Source organism: Salvia miltiorrhiza, chromosome 3 (assembly GCF_028751815.1).
Source record: "Salvia miltiorrhiza cultivar Shanhuang (shh) chromosome 3, IMPLAD_Smil_shh, whole genome shotgun sequence".
In the NCBI taxonomy this organism is placed as follows: domain Eukaryota; kingdom Viridiplantae; phylum Streptophyta; class Magnoliopsida; order Lamiales; family Lamiaceae; genus Salvia; species Salvia miltiorrhiza.
In genome coordinates this window covers 52987092-53009412 of record NC_080389.1, presented here as the reverse complement: position 1 = coordinate 53009412, position 22321 = coordinate 52987092, and the positions used below count along the sequence as shown (strand labels likewise).

The window sequence follows — 22321 nt, the reverse complement described above, 5'->3', positions numbered from 1 at the left end:
ATGTACGCGCCGAATTAAAAAAGAAAATTGTTTAATTGTTTGAATTCAACAACTATTTAGTCGATTTTTTTTCTAACGGCCGAAAACTGTAAGTTTTAAATTTTCTTTTTATTTTTTATTTCCTTTTCACTTCTATTTAAACACCTCTTCATTCAACCAATTCATTCATCTCCTTCACTCTTTCCCTTTTATTTTTTCTTCATTTTTTTTCTCTATCACAAAATAGTTTCGTGGTTCGATGATTCTTCATTTTCGTCCAACGGGGAGACGAAGCAAATCATGGACATCATCGTCCAATCACAAAATACGATTGCTTAATATCTCACTCCCCAACCCCACCGAATTAATTAATTGTTTAGGTGTTTAATTTAAGCTATATTTTATTTTTTAAAAAAATTTGATGTAATTTTAAATTAATGCAATTTTAATTTTAAATAATTGTGTTATTTAAATTGATATAATTTAAATTAAATAAAAAATACAAAAATAAAAAATAATGGACATGGGTCAGCTTGGATGAGCCTCCCCAATGTAGATTATTAACTTATAATCCTTAAATGAGTCAGTAACTGACTCAATCAATATGGATGCTCTAACAATCAAAATTTAAAATATAATTGAAACAATAATATTTTAAAAGTCACGTATGTATGTATCATTAATTGGGGTGGTCAAGTTAACAACTAAACACATTTCAGCTGACAAAATTCTTTCTTTCTAACTATTAGATTATGGGGTCGAGTAGAAATGAGGAATTATTACATATATCTTTGATTTCTAAACAAAAAAGTGGGGCATTTAAGTTGAAATTTGTTGATTAGATTGAACAAGATGGATTATTTGAATATTTTGGTCACACATTGGTCTTTTCTGATGGGAGCTTTTAGTTTTGAAATTAGACACTATTCATTCCTCTTGCAAAATTAATTCTCTATTTCTTTAGATGTTCCAAGATGCAAATTTTTTTATTTGAATTATCTTATTCTTTTTTTTCAAAATAGCTTTAATTAATATTTATGAAAATAACAAGTGGAATATTAAACTAGAGCAAAATAAAATAAACGCGTAACAATTTATTTTTTTCAAAGTACATTAAATTAATTTTCTTAATTTGCGTTTAAAAAAATGCGAAGAGACTATTTCAAACAATCTAGTACCTTGTACGAGATGTCGAAAAGTCCATGCATAGTAAGTCATTTGACTCATTTCTTAAAGTAGTACTCCCTCCATTCCAATAGTAATGTCTCACTTTCTTTAATGAGACGTTTCAATACAGATATCTCATTCCCTTTTTGGCAATATATTCTATCGTTATACCTAATATTTAAATAATTTTTACCAACCTATTTTATCTACTCCCTCCGTCCCATTAAAGTTGGCCACATTTTCATTTTAGTTTGTCCCACTAAAGTTGATCACTTTCTAAAATAGGAAAGATTTGATTTAATTAAACCCATTAAACTAAATTTAATTAAGATTCTAAGTTAATTAAAATATCTCATCTCTTTCTCTCTCTATTATGTCGTGTGTGTGTCTCTCTCTCTATATTCGCCCAAACGACACAAACACACACAGCAGCCACCTTCTCTCTTCTTCTCCGGCGGCACGCCACCCCATGGCCGCCACCGCCTCTCGCCTCTCTGGTCGGACGTCACCACCTCAAGTTTATCTCTTCTCATCTTCCTCTGTCTGCGTCGCGACCCCATGGCCGCCGCCTCTCTGGCCTGCGCCGCGACCACCGCCTCTCGCATCTCCCTCTGTCTTCTCATCTCTCGCATCTCTGTCTCCAATTAGAGAGGTGGCGCGATTTGGGGGCTAGGGCTTTCAGGCGGCGGCGGCGGCCCTTTGTAATTCTGGAATTGCGCCGCCTTTCTGGTCTCTGTAATTCCGGCAAGAGTGCGAGCCCTAGCCCCTTGGTCTCTGTAAATTTTGATTTGCTTCATTTCTTGGTCTATGTAAATTCTTTTTTGCTTCATTTCTTAGTCTCTGTAAATTCTTTTTTTTGCGCCATTCGTTGGTTGATTTCCCAAATCAGAGAAGATGAGGCTTGATTTTCGGTGGTTGATCGAATAATTTTTTTTTTTGGATTTTGGACCTGATTGGAGGAGATAAGTCTTGGGCAAGATTTTGTGTCATTTTTTTTTTCAGTTGGACTTGGAGCTGGGTTGCAGATCGGAAGAAAATGGGGAATTCTTGACAGTGGCTGATGGTGGCGACTTCGGCGGAGGAGGGAGGCGGTGGATGAGAGGTGGCCGGTGGGCAGGAAGAAGAAAGTAAAAAGAGGAATAAAGTATCTTAATTAACTCAATAATTTTGGTGGCCCCACTCAATTAAAACATACCACTCAATTTCTTAATCTCCGTGCCGAAAAGAATGTGGCCAACTTTAACGGGACGGATGGAGTATTTTTTACACATTTCTTAATTTCCGTGCCCAAAAACTATGGGACACTATTATTGAAATGAAGGGAGTAACAATTTACAAAATCGTTTAGAAAAGACCTCTTAAGATGAATTATATAAGTACTATACAATTACTTACGATTTTTTAAGAATTAATTATAATTTGTAGCTATAAACCACAATTGACTTTACAAAATTAGTACTATGTACTATATATATTTATTAAAAAAATGTTAATAGTGCTAGAATTTGAGGATGTACTCCCCTCATTCCTTATATATTGGCTTATTGGAATTTACACAAGTATTAAGAAAAATAGTTGAAAATGAAAATATATAAATAAACTTTCTAATATATTCATATTTATTATTTAATGATGAATTAAAGTCGGAGTAAATTAAAGAATCAAATAGGATATAATAGTAAATAAGCAAAAAAATATTACTCCCTCCATCCCACCCACTTATCTTAGCACATTTGCTTTGAGCACGAAAATTAAGAATAGGATTAAAAGTGTAAAGTGAATAAAATCCACTTATTTTATGTGTGTATAAAAGGTAGAGACCACATACTATTTTTGAAAAGTGCCATTATAAATGAGACAAACTAAAATGAAAAGTGTGTCAAGATAAGTGGGACAAATGAAGTGGAGTACTTTTTATAGAAATAAGCTTATATAAATGGGACATTCCAAAAAGGAGAACAAGTCTATATATGCGGGATGAATGAAGTATTTTTTCGCGAAGAATATGCGACACTCTTATTAAATAAACACAAAATCTCATGTACACTCGGATGTACCGTACACCCAAATTGACCCGTACCCAGATCCTGACCCGCATGCTAATCCAAACTCACATCCTGACTCAAATCGTGTAAATGACACTATTTATATTTGACACTATTTAACTATAGAAATGACACTGTGACATATTAAAATATTATAGTGTCATTTTCAATCTTATAGTGTCAATTACAGGAAGTGTCATTTATATTTCTGAATAGTGTCAATTATACACAGTGTCATTTATAATGTTATAATATCATTTATACGCAATGTCATTTGTATAATAGAATGGTGTCAATTACAGACAGTGTCATTTGTATAACCGAATAGTGTCATTCACATGGTTTGAGTTATGATGCGAGTTTGGATCAAGATACGAATCAAAATTTGAGTACGGGTCAACCCAAGTATACGGTACACGCGGGCATACCACCTCTTAAATAAAACCCTCGGTTCTGGATTTATTTCTTCCGCGACTTACGAGCCAAGAGTCTTAACATGCGTTTTGCAATTAGAACACAATTATAAAACTTTGAGTAAAACGAGACCAATTGCGTCTAGCAAATGTGTTTTCGTTGATAAAACAATAATGTTTTACCAAGAAAGTTTAGTCCTTCTTATCAATAATTTGATGGGTATTTGAATTAATTGTAAATAAGAAAGATATCATGTTACAATATGAAAGACATATTGCATGTTGAAGAATGGAGCAATATTGTGGTGAATTAAGTAAGGTTGGCATGTTTATTGGAAAAGCAAATAATTGGTGGGCTTATGTAGAGAGTAGAAGGAAGTGGTTCACGCGGGCGGGGTCAAACTTTTAGAGTGGATTTAACATAACCTTACATGGGTTGTCGATTTTGGTAGACGCAAGTTAGAGTGTAAAGTGATGAAGCTGTCCAACTTAGCTACAAAGCTACACGACAGTATTTCGTGGTCAAGCTCGTGTGCATGTCTTATCTTTATCACCACATTTCATTGTCATTTACATTCAATAATTTTATTCATCACACATCCATCATTATTTTCAACATTCATGATTAGTCCAGTATTTTGAACCTACACCAAAAAAACAAACTAAAAATACAACAAAACCAATATTTACACTGTAGGATGTTTTTTCAGAAATTGAAGTTGTACCCACCATTAACTTATTATAACATGAATTGATTTGCATTGTTAATTATAAAGAAATTAATTATACATGCATGTGCTGCCTTCTTGATGCAATTACAAATTTACTAGTATTTGTCCCGTGTCATGCACTAATTTGTGTCGTATAATTTGTTATATTAGCCAACAATTGTATTATCTGTTTCAATGCTACATGTAACAATACATCTATTTTTTTTTTATGTTCCGTCAAAAAGACAAAGATATTCAAATAGTGAAAAACTTTATGTGTCAACAATGAGATCTCAAATTCGATTATGTCCTTTCCTATGTAAAAAAAAATAAAAAATTGTAGCTTAATTTGTGAGTTCAAATCTCATTGTTGTATATTCCCTTTTCCCATGTCATGTAGAATAAAAAATATCTATATATTTTTTATGGGATTAATTACGTTAAAATTTATGAATTTTGGGTTGATTTCCAATTTTTCCATGAACTTCATTTTTCTATGATTTTTTTTTTGTTGGCAATTCCCTCAATTTAGTGACTCGTTCAATTTTCCACACTTTTCTTATATTCCCAAATTAGAAGTTGACATGGCACGTTTAAGTTACCGAAAATATGACATGGAACTGTCGGCGAATGAATAAACGACGTCATCTAATTGAGAGTAAAACGACGTCGTTTAAGCCCAAACCTCTCTCTCTCTCAACTGTGCATCTCACGACTCTCACATATCTCTCTTTCACGCTCACTTACATCCACACACACACACACAGATTCTCGTCGTCTCCCTTCTCCGGCGAAATCACCACCGGCATTCGCCTCTCGGCTCTCGCCCCTCGCCTCTCACCTCCCCTATATCTCTTTCCTTCTCTTCTGACAGAACACGCATACACACGGACCACCTACACCACCGCCTTCCCAGACTCTGGCGACTTCACCGACTTCCACTGCCACGGTCATAACCACCACAACCCTTATCTCCACCGCCTTCCATCTCTACCCCCCGAACCCCCAAAATTCCCTTCTCCCTAAATCCCTAATCGCCCTCCTCTTTCTCCCTTTTTTCTCCCTAAATCCCTATTCGCCAACTCTCACTCCACTTTCTCTCAAATTCCCGGCCAACAACCTGCAAGAGGAGTCGTCGCCCGTTCAAACCCAGCGGCAGCAGATTCAGAATAGTCCTTCCCCATCCTCTCGTCGGGCCATACGATGGGGATTTGATGGAGATGGGAAAGTGGTGTGGGGGATGGGGATTGTGGCTTGGAATAAGAGGAAGTGGAAGTTGAGGCGGTGGAGAAGATGTCCTCGTTCGAGGACGGCAACGGTGGAGAAGTAGCCACCTGTGGTGGTGACGGGAGATGGGATAGAGGCGTGTGTTAATTATGTTTTTTTTATTATTGTTTTTCAAATGTCAAATTTTTAGTACAAGTAGGCGCCATGTCAGCCGAGTACTTCATTGGAGTTCAAAAGTGTGGAAAAATTGAATGAGTCATTAAATTGAGGAAATTACCGAAAAAAAAAGTTCATGAAAAAGTTGGAAATTGGCATAAAGTTCATGAGTTTTAATGTAATTAACCCCTTTTCATGCTTTGTACCTTTACTTTACATGATTAAGTATTTTTATCCTTAAGACAATATGATTTCTCCAATCTCATATTCTCAATGGGATAAGAATCAAGCAAAACTAGCTTAAATGATAAAAAATAATCAAAGGCTTGGGATAACCCAAAATTTCAATTCATGTAAGTAAACAAAGGATTAATTTTACCATTTTTATCTATCAAGACTAATCCTTCAAAGTAAATGTTCATTTAAGATATTAATCTCATTTGCTAGTGAGGCCTAAGTCAAGTGACAAAGTTGAAGCACTAAAAGACTATGTTTGTAAGAGGTCTTAGGTTCAATCTTGTCTACGTACGGTGTAATTTTTTCATCTTTGTGTGGTATAATAATTCCGCCTGTGTTCCACCTGCGTGCAGATAACTTATTTAATTATATAATAGATATCTATTGTAATTCTAATTCAAAAAAAATAAAAATATTTATCTCTTTGTAAAGGTGAGTAACTTAGGTATAAACCACAATCCTTCTATTCCCCAACTAAAGAGTACACATGAAAAGATAAAAGGACATAATTAGATATCGAACAAACATAAATAACACATAAGTATAAGGATTAACTGCACCAAAAACAACTACATCCATACAGAATTACAAATTTAACACGAATTTAACGCTTTAATTACAAATTTAATGTCATTTTTTGTGTGATGTAAATTGAACATGTCCAAGTTTTAGGTAATTGGATTTTAACACAGCCGACCTGTTCCATATGTATACAATTCGGCGTATTTGCATTTGCACGTTATACTAACTCTTTCCGTCCCACGAATCTTGACACGTATTTTTTTTTGACCCATCCCATGAATCTTGACATATTTATAAATAAGGTAATAATTAATCCAAAAATAAGGGATCTCAATTACATTCTCTCTCCTATACTTTATCACTTTATTACATTTTCTCTCATAATTTATCACTTTTATACTTTATTACCTATACACTTAAAACACTAATATACAACTCCTTAATTCCCGTGCCAAAATCAAACGTGTCAATATTCGTGAGATAGAGGGAGTAGTGATTTTCGAAAATAAATGACATTTCATAAAATTAAAAGATGATGATAAATTTTGTGAAAGTATAGAACTTGCAATTTAGTTTGATCGACATAAAAGTAAAATTGATTGAAAACCCAAAACTCTGTCATGAGCTTAATCATATTCCGGATTCCGATTATAAACTCACTGATGTCAAATAAGCACATAGCAAAACATTCACGTTGATTTCATGTTAAAGATAGATCCCACCAATATGGGGGAACATAATTTAGAGTTAACGGGCTCAATGAGCCCTTCGGCTTCTTGTATAAGAAAAGGAAAAAAATGTTCACCCAAATAAAAATATGGAAAAAGTAACATTTCTTTAATATAAATGTACAATTATAGTACTCTTAATACAGTTACATATTTTTCGCAAAGTGTGTAATTGCGAAAAAGTGTGTAACAATGTAAAATACACTTTTACACGTTTTTTGAAAAAGTGTGTAACAATGTATTTTACTTTGTTACACACTTTTTCACAAAAGTGCGTAATAAGTGTGTAACAGTGTAAAATACACTATTACACACTTTTTCGTTTTTAAAAGTGTGTAATAGTGTATTTTACACTGATACACACTAAAATGATATTTTAGTCAGAAATGCTATTATTTCCATATTTTTATTTGTATGGCTAGAATTTCCTATGACTAAAAAGTTTTAGCTACATTAGAGTGCTGCCTCCATTTTAAGCTGTTAGTGGACATGTATCACTATACAACCAACAAGAATCTAGGGAGGCGTTTGGTTTGAGTAATAAGACATGATTGATAAAATAATTCATCTTCATCAAGTGTTTGGTTGAATGATTGGGCTTGTAATTGATAACTCAACTTACATTTATTCACCCAAATAAGTGATTGTTTATCACCCCAAAGTTGGATGAATTATTTAAAGGGTGTTTGGCTAAGCTTATTTTAAAGAGCTTATAAGATGTAGTTTGTTAGGAACTTATAAGTTGTCAAAGCGTTTGAATAATTGAGCTTATAACTATAAAAATAATTTTTAATTAGAGAGAGAAAATATTTGTTAGAGAGAGAAAATCGAAAAAATATGAGATTAGAATGATATATGATAAAAAAAAAAATTTATTGTTGAGTTATTTTTACAAATGAGTGTTGCTTATAAGATAATGAGAAAATAAATTAGGGTAGATGAACTTATTTTTTGGGAGCTTATAAGCTCTTGAAACTTATTTCTACAGCTTATAAGTTGTTTAGCAGCTTATTTTGTCAAACACTTTAGTGGAACTTATAAGCTCCTAAACAGATATTTTAAAGAGCTTATATATAAGCTCAGCCAAACACCCTCTTAATCACCCTTCTAATTTTATCAATCTTATTTATTTTATCCATCAAACCAAACACCTACTAAGTGTTCTATGAAATTCAACAATGTTTTTAATACTCCCTCCGTCCCATTAAAGTTGGCCACATTTCCTTTTTGGACGTCCCACTAAAGTTGGCTACTTTCCTTTTTGGGTAAAAAATACACCAAACTAAACTCTATAATTAATCAACTAATCTACACCAAATTAAACCTATCTTCTAATTAAATCTAAATCATCTTTATTTAAAAACACACACAAAACACACACGCACACAGCCCCCAGCGCCCCACTACCTTCTCTCTTCTTCTCCGGCGGGTGCCACCCCCATGGTCGCCGCCGCCTCCTCTCGCCCCTCCGGCCGCCGTCGTCGTGGTCTTCGCCGCGACCACCGCCGACCCTTTCCCTCTCCCTGGCCTCTGCTCTCTCCCTCTCGCCCCACCACTGACCTCCATGTCCCTCGTCTCAACTATCTCCCTCTCGCCACCCCCATGGCCGCCGGCGCCTAGATCTGAGGTGGTGTGGTTGACCGGCGGCGAGGCAGCCGTCGACCGGCCTCCATCTCCCAGACACTTCCGCCGCTTAACAACACAAACCAGATCTCACTCTCTCTCAGCCAAGTTCAGATCGGAAATCGGCCCCCCCTCTTCTCATCCGGCCGCCGCGAACCGCCACCGGGTGCCGCCACCCTCGTCTCCCTCGAATTCCTCTGTTTCTGCTCTACCACCTGCACACAGCGGCGGCACTGCTCCCTCCATAGACAAGGGCCGCGAATGGAGGATCTAGGGCTCGGCGGCGGCGGTCTTCCGAGCGATTCTGGCTCGTTTCTTTGAAAATCTCTCAGATCTTCTTCTACCTAAGAAAGTCTCTCAGATCTTTCTTTGAATCTATGGTTCAGATCTGGTGTTAAGGTTGTTGGCAGAGATGGTGGTTGTTGGAGACGGTGGTGGTGGTGGTGGTGATTTCTGGTTTTTGAGTGGATTTTGAATTGTTTCTTGGATTGGGAGGGAGACGAGGGGGACAGAGGGAGATGAGGGTGGCGGCGACTTTGCCGGAGGAGGGGGTGACTGATGCCGGCGACTTCGCCGGAGGTGGGTGGATGAAGAAGAAAGTGAAAGGAGGAAGAAATTATTTTAATTAACTCAATAATTTTAATGGGCCCCACTCAATTAAAACATAACACTCCATTTCTTAATCTCCGTGCCGAAAAGAATGTAGACGACTTTAATGGGACGGAGGGAGTAATAAAGATAAGGAGCCACATAGAATATTACACTCTCAATCCAAGCGTATATATATATGAGAATTCGAAACTATGCTAGTACCTTTTTTTTAGGAAACTATACAAGTGCTTTATGAATTTAGGTGATCTTTAGAATGATGGGATAAGTTCATAATGAGACGGTGATCTACAAAACCATAGAACTCGTGTAATATGAATATCACCGAATTTAATACTAAGGCTGCATTTACTTTGATGGATAGAAAAATGATGAATAACAAAAATTTATGCCTTTATATATATATATATATATATATATATATATATATATATATATAGGGGAGGGCTACAGTAAAAACACTTCTTAAAATATAAATATAAACGTTTTTTAATGTACGAATTTTATCCAACAGGGTTACGAATTCATCCAACATGGTTACGAATTGTGAAAAATAAATTTTTGCTACATTTGGGATTCGAACCCAGGACCACGAATTCATCCAAAAGGGTTACGAATTAACCGTAGATCTTGATGATCTAAGGGCTGAAAATCATTTATATTTTATACACTTAAGAGTGTTTTTATTCTAGCCCTCCCCTATATATATATATATATATATATATATATATATTCACATTTTATACAAAAGAGAAGTTCACCATTTTTCATTTCTTAATTTCACTTCAAGGAGAGATAATATTATCCCTCCATTTTGGTGGGATAATATTATCCCTCCTTAAAGTGAAAATAAGGAAAAAAAATAGTGAATTTCTTTTTTGTATAAAATGTGGAAAAAAAATAAGATATTTAAAGGCATATATTTTTATTATCCCTCATTTCCCGTTCATGAAAGCGAACGCACTCTAACAATTTGGATATATAGTATGTCAAGTTGAATTCACATGTCATTTAAGATGTGGCCTAAATTTACATCCAAAAAATTTAATCGAACTTTGATGCCGATTGGCTTTTGGAGGGCGAAATACATCAACAATGCATTAATAATCATAACATGATGCGTAGTTACTATTGAGTAATCAATTATCGATTTTGATTTTTCATATATCTAATCACGTTTAGAAAAATACGAGGGACGTAAGAAAATTAATTATGGATAAAAGATTTTATGCGCTTTGATTTTATTAGTATTCAAACGAGTCTCAAAGTTGATTCATGGATATAAATGTTATTTGAATAATAAAATATTTTTTTACTCTGAGTGGAAAAAGAATTACTACATCATAAAAATATTATTAATAATGATAATTAATTGTATTGTGATAAAGCAGAAGATATACCATATAATAAAATAAGTAAATAAATTGATATACGAATGATAATTTATTGTGAGGTGGTATTCATAAAAAAAATAAAAAAAAAAATTGTGATCATTTTTACAAAACGGAGGGAGTATGGGGAGTATTTAGGGTTTTCCCTACGGGGTTTTTCCTCAAAGCGGTTTTAACGAGGTTCAGCCCTTAGTTTGCTTCTCTGTGCTCTCAAGGGTGTTTCCGTCTTTGTTCTTCCTTTTCTTTTAATAAATCTTTATTTCATTCATTAATAAGGGGAGTATTTATTAAGATACAAACACTTTATGCAGGGGCGGAGCTAGGGGTGGGGCAGGGGGGTCACTGCCCCCCCTGAGATTTTCAAAAATACTAGGATATTTTCGTAATTTTATATTAAAAATAAAAAATTAATATATAATTTTATCAACATCATTATCTTGTTGAGCTATTTTATAATGTAATTGATATGTAAGCTTTCGAGTTAAGATGTTTAGAATAAGTAAACATATAATTAATTTATACATATCATGTTTGGATTGGATTCTAGAGATTTATTTTTTGAATTTTATATTGAAAGTTACTTTGCCTTACAAAGTTTCATGGGATTTTGGAAAATAAAATCACGGACTATTTTGAATTTGTAATTTTAACGTCTTTTAAGTTTGGCGAATTAAATCATTATTTTTTCAAATTTTGCAATTTCGTCCCTCAATTTTTTTTCGATCGCTAGAGCGTCGAATTGGAGCTTACGTGGATTAGTAAAGACGACGGCATTTTTGTGAGGCCTAAACGACATCGATCGTTTCGTACCATTTCAATTAAAAAAATTTCCAAATTAGAAAGAGATTGTATCTTGTATTTGCACTCTATATACTATTCAATATTTAGTAATTTTATTGCAAAATACATAGTAAAATGAATATGAGCTTGAAAATCTGTTAAAATGTGTTTTTTGTAATTTAAATAATATTATAATTGTGTTATTGATTCATTTATTTTTAATTTAATTTAATTTAATTTATTATTTATTTTTTATTTTTTAATTTAATTATTAATTTTCTTTTAAAAAATTTTTTGGACCCCCCTAAATCGAAAGTCTAGCTCCGCCCTGACTTTATGTGACAATTTCAATAAAAAGATTTAATAAAATATAGTATAACGTAGAATTTGTTTGAAACAAGGGTTTAATGAGATCGAATATCAAAATATGAGGATTTAAACAAAAAATAAATAAATTATAGCACTAAAGATTTCATAAAACAAAAAGTATTAATAGGAGCACATTAATGTGTGTTTCCTGAAGTACTCCGAATTTGTTTGAAAAGAGGGTGTGTTGTTTTGCCATTTTTTTCTTGCGCCTTATTAATCTGGATCGATTAAAAATTTAGGGTTAATAGTGTTTTACGTCTCAAATTTTCAGCGTTTTATATAAAATGTCTCAAATTTTCAGCGTTTTATATAAAATGTCTCAAATTTTTATTTTCTCCTAAAAAAATTTAATTTTTTTTTTCATAAAATATTTCGCTATACAAAATTGAACTTTCAACGTTTTTCAATAAGAATGGTAATTCTTAATATAATTTTCCAACAATGACAGTTTCCAAAATATTTATTTTGGCGCGATAATTCATATTTTTGTCAACAACTTTTATATAACGAGATATTTTATGGAAAAAATCGAAAGTTCATGATTTTTTAGAAAAAAATAAAAATTCAGGATATTTTGTTGAAAACAGTGACATTTATAATCAACCTAATTCATACGTTGGACTGTTGGAGGGCGGGAAAGGATTACACGGATTATACATCCTCGTTCATTCAGAAAAAACTATACATCCATATCCTTCAATTATCCAAAACAAAGAAATGTATTCAGATTCATATCCCATTTCCTGCAGTTCAAATGGGGATAAAGGTATCTATATCGCTTGTTTTCAACATTTCTTTCGAGTGAGCAAACTGAAACATCACGACTTCTTTGCGGATGTTACAGGGTTTGACGAAGCTATTGGCAGAGAATGCGCCGAACGCGATGAAAGAGCACAAATTCGAAAGCTATTTTGGACGGGAAATTGCAATTGATGCTAGCATGAGCATTTACCAGTTCCTTGTTAGTATGTTTAAAGGATAATTTTCGTATCACTTAACCACAATTGCTCTATATTTTTCAGTATTTTGTTGTATATGTTTGTAGAAACTTTTAAGTTAGTAATTAGACGCTTATTACCATAAAAAAAGCTGAGCGCGTAATTAAAGAAAGTTGCAGAGAAAATATGGGGCATAAGAATCGTGTTCGATGGATTTGGTGATTTATTGGTTACTAATAATTGCAGATTGTTGTTGGAAGACGCGGTACTCAAACGCTTACTAATGAAGCTGGTGAAGTCACAAGGTATACCTTCTGTCCAGACTCCAGAGAAGGAAATTTTAATCGTCAAAGTCTTTAACAAATTTCAAATACATAATACAAAGGAAAATGAATTTGTTGAATTGAATTGCAGCAGTTGTCTGGTCCTGTTTATATAAAAGCTGCCCCTGTCAAAAAATTTGTTTGGAATGATTCTGAATTTCATATGTTCTAGGAGGCTGGTTATATATTCACTTCTAGGTCCTTTTTTCTATTCAATTAGAATTTCAGTCTGAATATTACACTTCTTCAAAGTGAATATAGACACTACTGGCAAATCAATAATTGGTGCTTCCTTAGTCATTTGCAAGGGATGTTGACGAGGACAATCCGACTCTTGGAAGCTGGAATAAAGCCTGTGTACTGTTTCCTCACTTTGACATACTCCTTTGTTCATGTCATGTTGTAAAAATCTTTTGATATTTTTTTTCTGAAACTATTGATCTTCATGATGTCAGCTACGTTTTTGATGGTACGCCTCCTGATTTAAAGAAAGAAGAGCTTGCAAAGAGGTATTTGGTACATTCCCATTCCCCTGCTTCATAGTTTGAACTTTCATCAATTGTCAGATTTCAGTTAATTGAGATGTTAATATTCCAATACAGAGTCTTAAAAAGGGCTGATGCTACAAACGACCTACATGATGCGCTGAAGGTAGTCATTGATTGTTCTTGCAACCTATAATTTTTTTTCTTATTCTCCCACTGTTTCGCATGGCATTGCCATTTGAAAACCCCTATCACAGTGTTTCCATTTGAGCTTCATAGCTTATAACTGCAGGATAATTTTTATGTCATTGCAGAAAGGCAATGCGGAGGATATCGAAAAATATAGCAAAAGAACAGTAAAAGTGAGCTCCTGCAATGCTTTTAATTGACAATCCCTTAATGTATGACAGTAACATCTTCTTTTGTAGAAATGCTCTGTTATAACTCTCGCTCTTTCATAAGAAACTGAGACACTCATTCTCAGTTCTAGTCCTTTTGAATAGGTAGTTTTCGCAAAATATATAATTTAATAAGAAGTAGAAAAATGTAAGTATCAAGTTGCTAATCCGTCCTTCCCCTAAAGTTTTCTTAGCTAACTTAATAATTAATATAGAGAACGAAAATAAATTCAACTGAACCATATGCCCTTGACTTGAAGGAAGTATTTCCCGAGGTTTGCACTGTAATGATAATCGTTTAAATTAGTTTTATTGAAGCTAGACATCTCACTAAATTCAACTGGACCCTTGATTCAACCAAATTATCTGCCCTTGATGAAGGAAGTATTTCCAGAGGTTTGCACTATAATGGTAAAAAAGTTTAAATTAACCAAGACATCTCATAATCGCATTTAGGTCCAATGAGGTGCGAGGGCACATATGTTGCTATATTCCTTTAAAGGCATCATAATCAAGAGTTGTTGTGTTTCTAGATTAAGAGAAGCCATTCAACACTATCCAATTATACACTAGATTTCACAAGGCTTCAAGGTATGAAAGTCCCATTGAATCATTAGCTGAGTAGCTAGGTAGCTCAGTGGCTAATGATTAAGTGGATCTAATTAATCAGCAGGTGGCTACGCCATTCTCAATGTAAATTTGGTCTCTTTTAGTAGTATGTATCAAAATGACCCCCGAGAATTTACCTCTACATGACCGTTAAAGTTTAAGTAGTCAACTGTCTCATGAGATTTCAAATATTTTCTTGCTGTATTATTGCTATCAGTTTTCTGCGGTTCGTTCTTTTGCCTATCCCGTTCTTCAGTTATGCAAAAGCTATGAAGCTATTTAGAGCTGATTTAGATATTTTCCATTGTTTGGTTAATACAGGCCACTGATCAGCATTATGAGGACTGCAAAAAGCTTCTCAGGCTTATGGGTGTACCTGTGGTCGAGGTGATCCTAAGAATGATATCTATAAAACTCATTATTTCATAGAGTTGATAGCTCTACATGAAATATGTTTCTTTAGTAAGCTTTTTCTTCTGAAAGAGAAGTTTTTAATAGTTTTTCTTCTATCATTCACTTAGGCTCCTTGCGAAGCAGAATCACAGTGTGCTGCACTTTGCAAAGAAGGCAAAGTATGTATATTGCTTTTCCTGATTGTCTAAATATATTAAACTTAGAACTGAGATGCTATAATTTATTTTATTATAGCAACTTGAATCTATCAATTGAATTTTGTTCATGTTTTCTTGGCAGATATGAACTTTTCTATTACTTATGCCATTAGATCATCTATAGATTCTTGATTCCAGACTACCAAATAATCAAATGATTCACCATGATTTGTGCTTTTATTCATAACTTTCCTAGTTAATTTTTGTTGAAATACATCTGAACTTGTTTTGCACATAAGGTTTATGCTGTCGCGTCTGAGGATATGGATTCCCTGGCTTTTGGGGCTCCCCGATTTCTCCGCCATTTGATGGATCCTTCATCCAAAAGGACCCCTGTGGTCGAATTTAAAGTCTCAAAGGTACTAATGCTGACCAGTCCTGGTTGTGCAAACTTTCCGATGTAGTTCTTCTTTTCTTTTCACTTTGCTACCGTTTCCTTTCTCCTTCTTCAATTTTTTTTTTGTTGTTTTTTTTCCGATTGTCAGGTTTTGGAGGAATTGAACCTTACAATGGATCAGTTTATTGACCTTTGTATACTCTCTGGTTGTGATTATTGTGAGAGCATTAGAGGTAATGTTGCTTTGGCAGTTGTATTTGTTGTCAGGGGAGTGGTACAGACTTAATTAGCTATATACTAAGCAAACAAAAATTGTAGAGCAGGGTTTACACTTTCCTTTTTGGGTGTCTACACATTCAAGGGTTAGCAGAACAATTGATATTTTCTATGTATTTCCAATTAGTTCAATAATGCTGATATTGAGGGTGGAAATCTTGCTCATGTAATGAACGTTAATCATAGGTGGGTATTATACAACAGTTGCCTAATAGAATGTCTTAGGCATCAATAATAATTGTCTCTTGGGCATAGTTCTTCAGCCTGTGTAATAGACTCAATAGAATGTCTTATGCATCAAGAACATTTCTCTCTTGGGCATACTTCTACAGCCTGATGGGAGTGATCTCCTTATTTGTCTTGGTTATTTCAATTCTTCGTCAAATAAAATACTACCACATCCGTCCTCCAAGAGTATACTACTTTGGGTTCGGCACGGGTTTTAATAAAATAGTTGGTAGATGTGTTTTTTGTGGATAAAGGATCCCGTGGACAAAGGTAGTAAATACTTATGTTATTTGTATTTTTACTCATTACTTTGTCAAAAACTCTGTAAATTGCGGAGGATTTTTCTTGTTAGTCTGATAAAAGGTTGTCCCAAGAGTTTATAAATTTAATTTTTTGGTAATTACTAGAGTTGGATAGAATAATCTGAAACACCCTTTAATTATGAACTAATAATTAGATTCATTGGGAAGGGTGTGTAATGGGGACGGATTTGTGCTTCACATGACTTAACAGCTACATGTCTGTGTCTGTATCTGTGTTCTCTTGCATGATGTTTATACTTCAATTAACATCAGTGCATTAGCTGTTTTCTTTTCTCAGGGATTGGAGGGCTGACTGCCTTGAAATTAATCCGCCAGCATGGCTCACTCGAGCACATTCTTGAGAACATTAATAAAGAAAGGTGCTTTATTTATTATGCTTTCTTGATTCCATTAATTCGAGTGGAGAAAAGCAATATTGTTGACTTCTTAAGTATCCTACTTCTTGTCGCTATAGTATCAGCACTCCTTTATAACCATATTATTTCCCTTTTTCATAGTATTCTTACAATTATTACAGAATTATTATTGTCCTTGTCAGTAATTCATACTCCCTCCATCCACCAAAAGTATAGCATTTTTGATGGGCATAGGTTTTAATAAAATTGGTGGTGATTTTTATGTAGTGGAGAAAGGGTCCCACCATTTTTTGAAATGAATGGTTGAAATTGAATTGAGGGTGGTTCTTTTGTAAATGAGGGTATTTGTAAGGATAAAAAATAAGGAAAATATGTGGGTCCATATTCAAAAAAGGAACGTGCCATACTTTTGGTGGACACCCAAAATGGCAAAAGTGCCATACTTTTCGTGGACTGAGGGAGTATTAGTTTTGTCTTATATTCATTTTCGTAATTCGTTCATTATAAAATGTATTCCAAATTCCAATAGTATTTTTTTTTTACTATATTCTTTGACTTATAATGAGCTGCAGTTTCGATTAATTTTTTAGATTCATTGACTCTTTGTCTTTGACAGGTCTAGTTACACTAGTTCGTCCTAAGATTGAAAGTGTGCTAATGATCTATAGTATGACTTCAAATTTGGTTTACTTATCAATGGAGGTTACTTTGAGATTGATCTCTATAGTTGTCACATAGTTTTGGGTGCAACTTCTTGAAATAATCAATAACATTTGCCTATGGTTTATGGAAGACGTTTTCTTCATTTGATAATTATTTTTTTCACTAAAAAAAAGGTAAGTTGGTGCTCTCTAAATCATCTAAGAGAAGTTATGTGTCATTTGAAAATTGTTGATTATAGAAGTAATTGTAAAGACATTGAAGTGCATAAAGTGTGGGGAAATCCGTTGCCTTTTTCTTTAATTTGTTCCGTGATTATAATTCATTTTGATTTGTGCACTCAAATATTTATAGAATGTATACTCTTTGAACAGATACCAAATACCGTTTGATTGGCCATATCAGGAAACACGAAAGCTCTTTAGAGAACCATCAGTTTTGACTGATGGCAATCAACTTGAGCTAAAGTGGAGAGATCCAGATGAAGAAGTGATTGACTTCAGTGAAAATCTTTGGTTTATTTGGTTGTTTTCCTGTATGGAAATTTGATGGTGAATTGTTTGTTTTGTCCTCTAGGGCCTGGTCAGATTTTTGGTAAATGAGAACACTTTCAACAGGGACAGAATAAGTAAGGTACGCTATATGTAATTTTTTATTTCAATTCTCTACCATCTGCACATATGAACCTTAACTAAATCCTTGTTTGATGTTTAGGCAATAAAAAAGACCAAAACTGCCATGGACAAGTTGCCCCGGAGCTGGTATTAGTCAGTAGAATAAGAAAACTATGTAAGTTAGTGCATTCAGTATATTACATTCTGGACTAAATTTCTGTAACAGGTTGGAATCATATTCCAAACCAGTTGGCGTCTCTGTACCTGCTAAAGGAGAGGTATAACCTTTTTCTCTTGCATTTTCAATTCTATCTTGCTGATTGCCAGACTTAAGGGTACATATTTTGTCTTGTAAAACAAAAACCTTGCTCTTGAACTTTAGTGGACTGATTTTCAGTTTTCATTTTCTGTTTACTTACTAGTATAGATCGGAATTGCTATTGTTTGTTGGCCTGAATTAATTCTGTTTATCATACAGAAATTGTATTGTAGCTAGCTCTCTATGACACAAGCTCACGGGATTCTTATATGATTGTGCATCTTTATGCTGTCTCGTTATACATCCAGCTTGCATACAACTTTTTATCTAATAAATTATAATTTGAGTGATCCCCTCCTCCCTATTGTATAATCCCTTATCCTTTTCTGGATTTTCCAAATATAGTCATATTTCCATCCCATTTTACATTAATTTACTAAAGCATTCTTGAAAAATCTTGAAAAATTCACACTGTACATTCAATTAATTATGCTGCATCAAGTACCCATTAAATAAGAGTATTGTGGGATGTTTCTTGTATAATGTAAATGTTTCTTGTATAATTTATTTTTCAATACTGTTATTATTAATTTGTATGTAATTGGAACAAGGCTTGTATCATAAGTGTATCTAAAACCAACCAATTTTAAATAATATATTGTGTGTATAAAGTATGAAGCATGATAAAGCTTGACGCTATGTTGATAACAAAAAAAAAAAGCAGCAATAATAATTCAATGAGTAAAAATCTAAAGTTTAAATACAGTGTCCAACAATGAAGAAGATGCTGATGACAATGTGATTATATGCATTTGTTTACATAAGAGTTAGTCTTTAAATTGAAACTAAAGCTAGAAAAACTAGAGAAATATCTACGTATAATTATATACTCCCTCTGTCCTACCAAATTAATCTCTTGTAATTATATACTCCCTCTGTCCCACCAAATTATATATCTACATGTGATTAGATGCTGATGACAATGTGTTTATATGCATTCGTGAAAATGATGCGTGGAACAGTAAATAAGGGCAAAATAGAACAAATGCATATAAATTGTATTTTCCAAAGAAAGTTAAATGCATTTTTTAAAACTGTGTGAAAATTGAAGAGGGACTAATTTCGTGAGACTGAGGGAGTATTGAGTTTCTTTTTTCCAATCAATTTTTTGTATGATTAAGATAATTGATTACAAGTATTACATCAATAGAACTTGTTTATATTTGTCAATATTTAAATTGTGCATATTTATCTATTTTGGTTTTATTTATATATAGCATCTAGGCACCTACACGTAAAAATGCTCTTGAATAGAGAATTATTATTTATTAACTATAATTAATTATTGCTAGTTCCAGATAGAGTCCAGGATTAGTGTTGATTGAGTAATTAGTCGAGCTTTCTTCAAACCTCCTCGAGCACATGGGTAACTGAAATATTTGAAGATGACACCAGGACAGGGTTTGCTTTATATGAAGTCTGAAGATAGGAATGTAGTTATCTATTCAGATGCAGATTAATTGTGGCTTAACCCGGTGATGAAGAGACCCGACATAAGAGCTCCCCCGAAGGAATTATGAAGATTGAGGAACAAGAGCCTCAAGCACAACCAATGGAGCTATCCCATGTGGCTTCCCAGTGATTCGATGAACCACAAACCATGAAGTTACAGGGGAAAATCCCTGGGGATAAAATATTGGCTATGGTGAATATGGAACAAGCCACTATTTTTTATCCAAGTTAGTGGCCAATGCGGCGTGCTTGGAAGTTGACAAGTCTCGTAGCTTGGCAGTTAGACTGGGCGAAGGGCAGCCATCAAAGAAGTTTGTTCCAATATACAGTTGATCCTAGGAGGAACAAGCTTTGAAGTAGACTGTTAACAAACTTGGAAGTGTGGATGCGATTCTAGAGGTGTCGTGGTTCACAACATTAGCTGAAGTGAATGCCAACTAGAACTGTTGACCTTGAATTTTAATTATTAGGTTAGTTCACCCTTAACACGACATGAGGTGTCAGCTGCTTGTATCTACAAGTTGGACGATGAGGAGCTGTTTAGGTTAGTATGAGTCAATGAAATGGACGGGGAAACTGAGCTTGCTGAAATGATGAACACCAAGGATAACAGCCACAATAATTGTTAGCAAATAGCAAGTGACATGCTCTGAACTTTGATGCAATTGGGATGTAGCTCAATTGGTAGAGCATGCAATTTAAGATTGTTATAATCTCACAAGCATTCAAATTGATTCTAATATAAATCTCCTCAACTTTTTGCTATTTGGTTCTTTTCTCTTTACTTAACAGTGTACACCTTCAAAGGTATGCTCGGCACACTGCTATTATATATAGTTTTAAAAATCAAGTACAAAGTCTTCCTTTTAAAGTATGTACATTCCTTTCCTAGACGTTACTACTTCAATTCCCATATAGATCTTTAATGTTAGAATGTGTTTAGTTTCCTTCTGTTCTATTTGCTTAATCACCATTATTTCCTGTAAGGATACTGTGAAACACATACTAATTTTGTAATTTTACTATTCTCTCCTTGTCGAAGAAGCTTTGATCTCCATGACTTTGGTCAAATCCTCTGCTTCAGATTACTTTTCAAATCAAGCTCTTGGAGACTTCTCAAGTCCATATAGTGATGTTTACCTAAGCATCTTAAAATTTGTGCTTAACCAATTTATCATATGTGCTTCTGCGTTGGAGAAGTTAAATATGTGAATCTAATTGGTTGAAAATGTTGTTTGGTAATTGTGAACAGGTTGCTAGATGCAGTCTTGCAGTTCCACAACGAGCAATCAAGCTGATGACGCTCCATCTTGGAGGACCCTGTGGTTCAAGTCTTAAGGGTGTTGTCTGCATGAGCCTCCCATCTGTGGCTATGCACACAAAGCTCTCCATGCATAAAATTTAAAAGCTTATACCTTGGCTCAAACTTCGTGATTAACCTTAGGGTTAATTGCATGTAATATCATGAACTTAACGCGAAATCCAAATTTAGCACGAATTTAAAAAGTTCCAATTAATATCACTACCTATGCCCCGTGTCCAATTTTAGCACCGTTTTGTTTTCCGACAGAACCACGTGGCAATGACGTGTCTTCCGGTAGACACGTCATTGCCACGTACTCCGAAGAGAGAGAGAGAGAGAGAGAGGGGGCTAAAATCGGCGGGTTTGCAGAGGGCGGCGCGACGACCCCGACCCCCCCCTCCCCCCACCTCAGCCTACCAGAATGATGAGGGTGGCGGCGTCGCGAGGAGGGGAGTCGCCGAGAAGGGGAATCGCGCGAAGGGGAATCACGCAGAGGGCGGCGGCGGCGCGACTGAAAATTCTGGAATTGGGGGTAGGGTTTGAAAATTCTGAAAATTCTGGAATTGGCGGCACACGTCGCCGGAATCGCGAGGAGGAGGTGAGAGGTGGAGGCGGCGGCACTCGTCGCCGGAATCGCGAGGAGGAGGTGAGAGGCGTGGGCTGTGGAAGAGGAGGAGGTGAGGGTGAAGGCAGCGGAAGAGAGAGAGAGCTTGGCTCGCCGGTCGGAAGCTTGTACCGGCAAGCCACGTAGGATCGAAGCATGTGCCGACAAGCCACGTCAAAAAACGGTGCTAAAATTGGACACGGGGCATAGGTAGTGATATTAATTGGAACTTTTTAAATTCGTGCTAAATTTGGATTTCGCGTTAAGTTCATGATATTACATGCAATTAACCCTTAACCTTATTTGCTAACATGCAACTTTGTTGCGATGGAATTTAGGTTAGTAGTAGCAAGTCTAGATTTTTAAAGGTGTTTACAGGCCAAAGTAGACCCTGTTATCTACATTTGGTATTGTGGATTAATGGGGATTATTTAACTTTCATTTGGATTGATGAATGTAAGGATTTGCAACTCACAGTAGCATATCTGTTGTGGTTATTTCGATTTGTATGAAATCGCTGTCCATTATT

The 22321-nt window shown here is 34.7% G+C and overlaps 1 protein-coding gene across 7 annotated transcripts; it reads left to right on the top strand.

Moving 5' to 3' along the window:
* Nucleotides 1–12585: 12585 nt before the first annotated feature.
* On the top strand, nucleotides 12586–21290 carry LOC131014348 (flap endonuclease 1). Of its 7 annotated transcripts, none has more exons than XM_057942285.1 (17): nucleotides 12586–12722; nucleotides 12801–12917; nucleotides 13141–13199; nucleotides 13515–13574; nucleotides 13673–13726; nucleotides 13820–13868; nucleotides 14017–14064; nucleotides 15031–15096; nucleotides 15231–15281; nucleotides 15560–15679; nucleotides 15806–15890; nucleotides 16762–16843; nucleotides 17875–17989; nucleotides 18077–18133; nucleotides 18215–18261; nucleotides 18341–18392; nucleotides 21138–21290. In XM_057942285.1, exons 1-17 carry the CDS (start codon nucleotides 12711–12713, stop codon nucleotides 21288–21290), a joined length of 1227 nt encoding a protein of 408 aa, XP_057798268.1. In that variant the 5' UTR covers nucleotides 12586–12710. The 7 variants fall into 7 exon arrangements, with proteins under 7 accessions (XP_057798268.1, XP_057798267.1, XP_057798266.1 ...); XM_057942284.1 differs by having other exon boundaries at nucleotides 13479–13574; XM_057942283.1 differs by having other exon boundaries at nucleotides 13470–13574.
* The last annotated feature ends 1031 nt before the right edge of the window (nucleotides 21291–22321 follow it).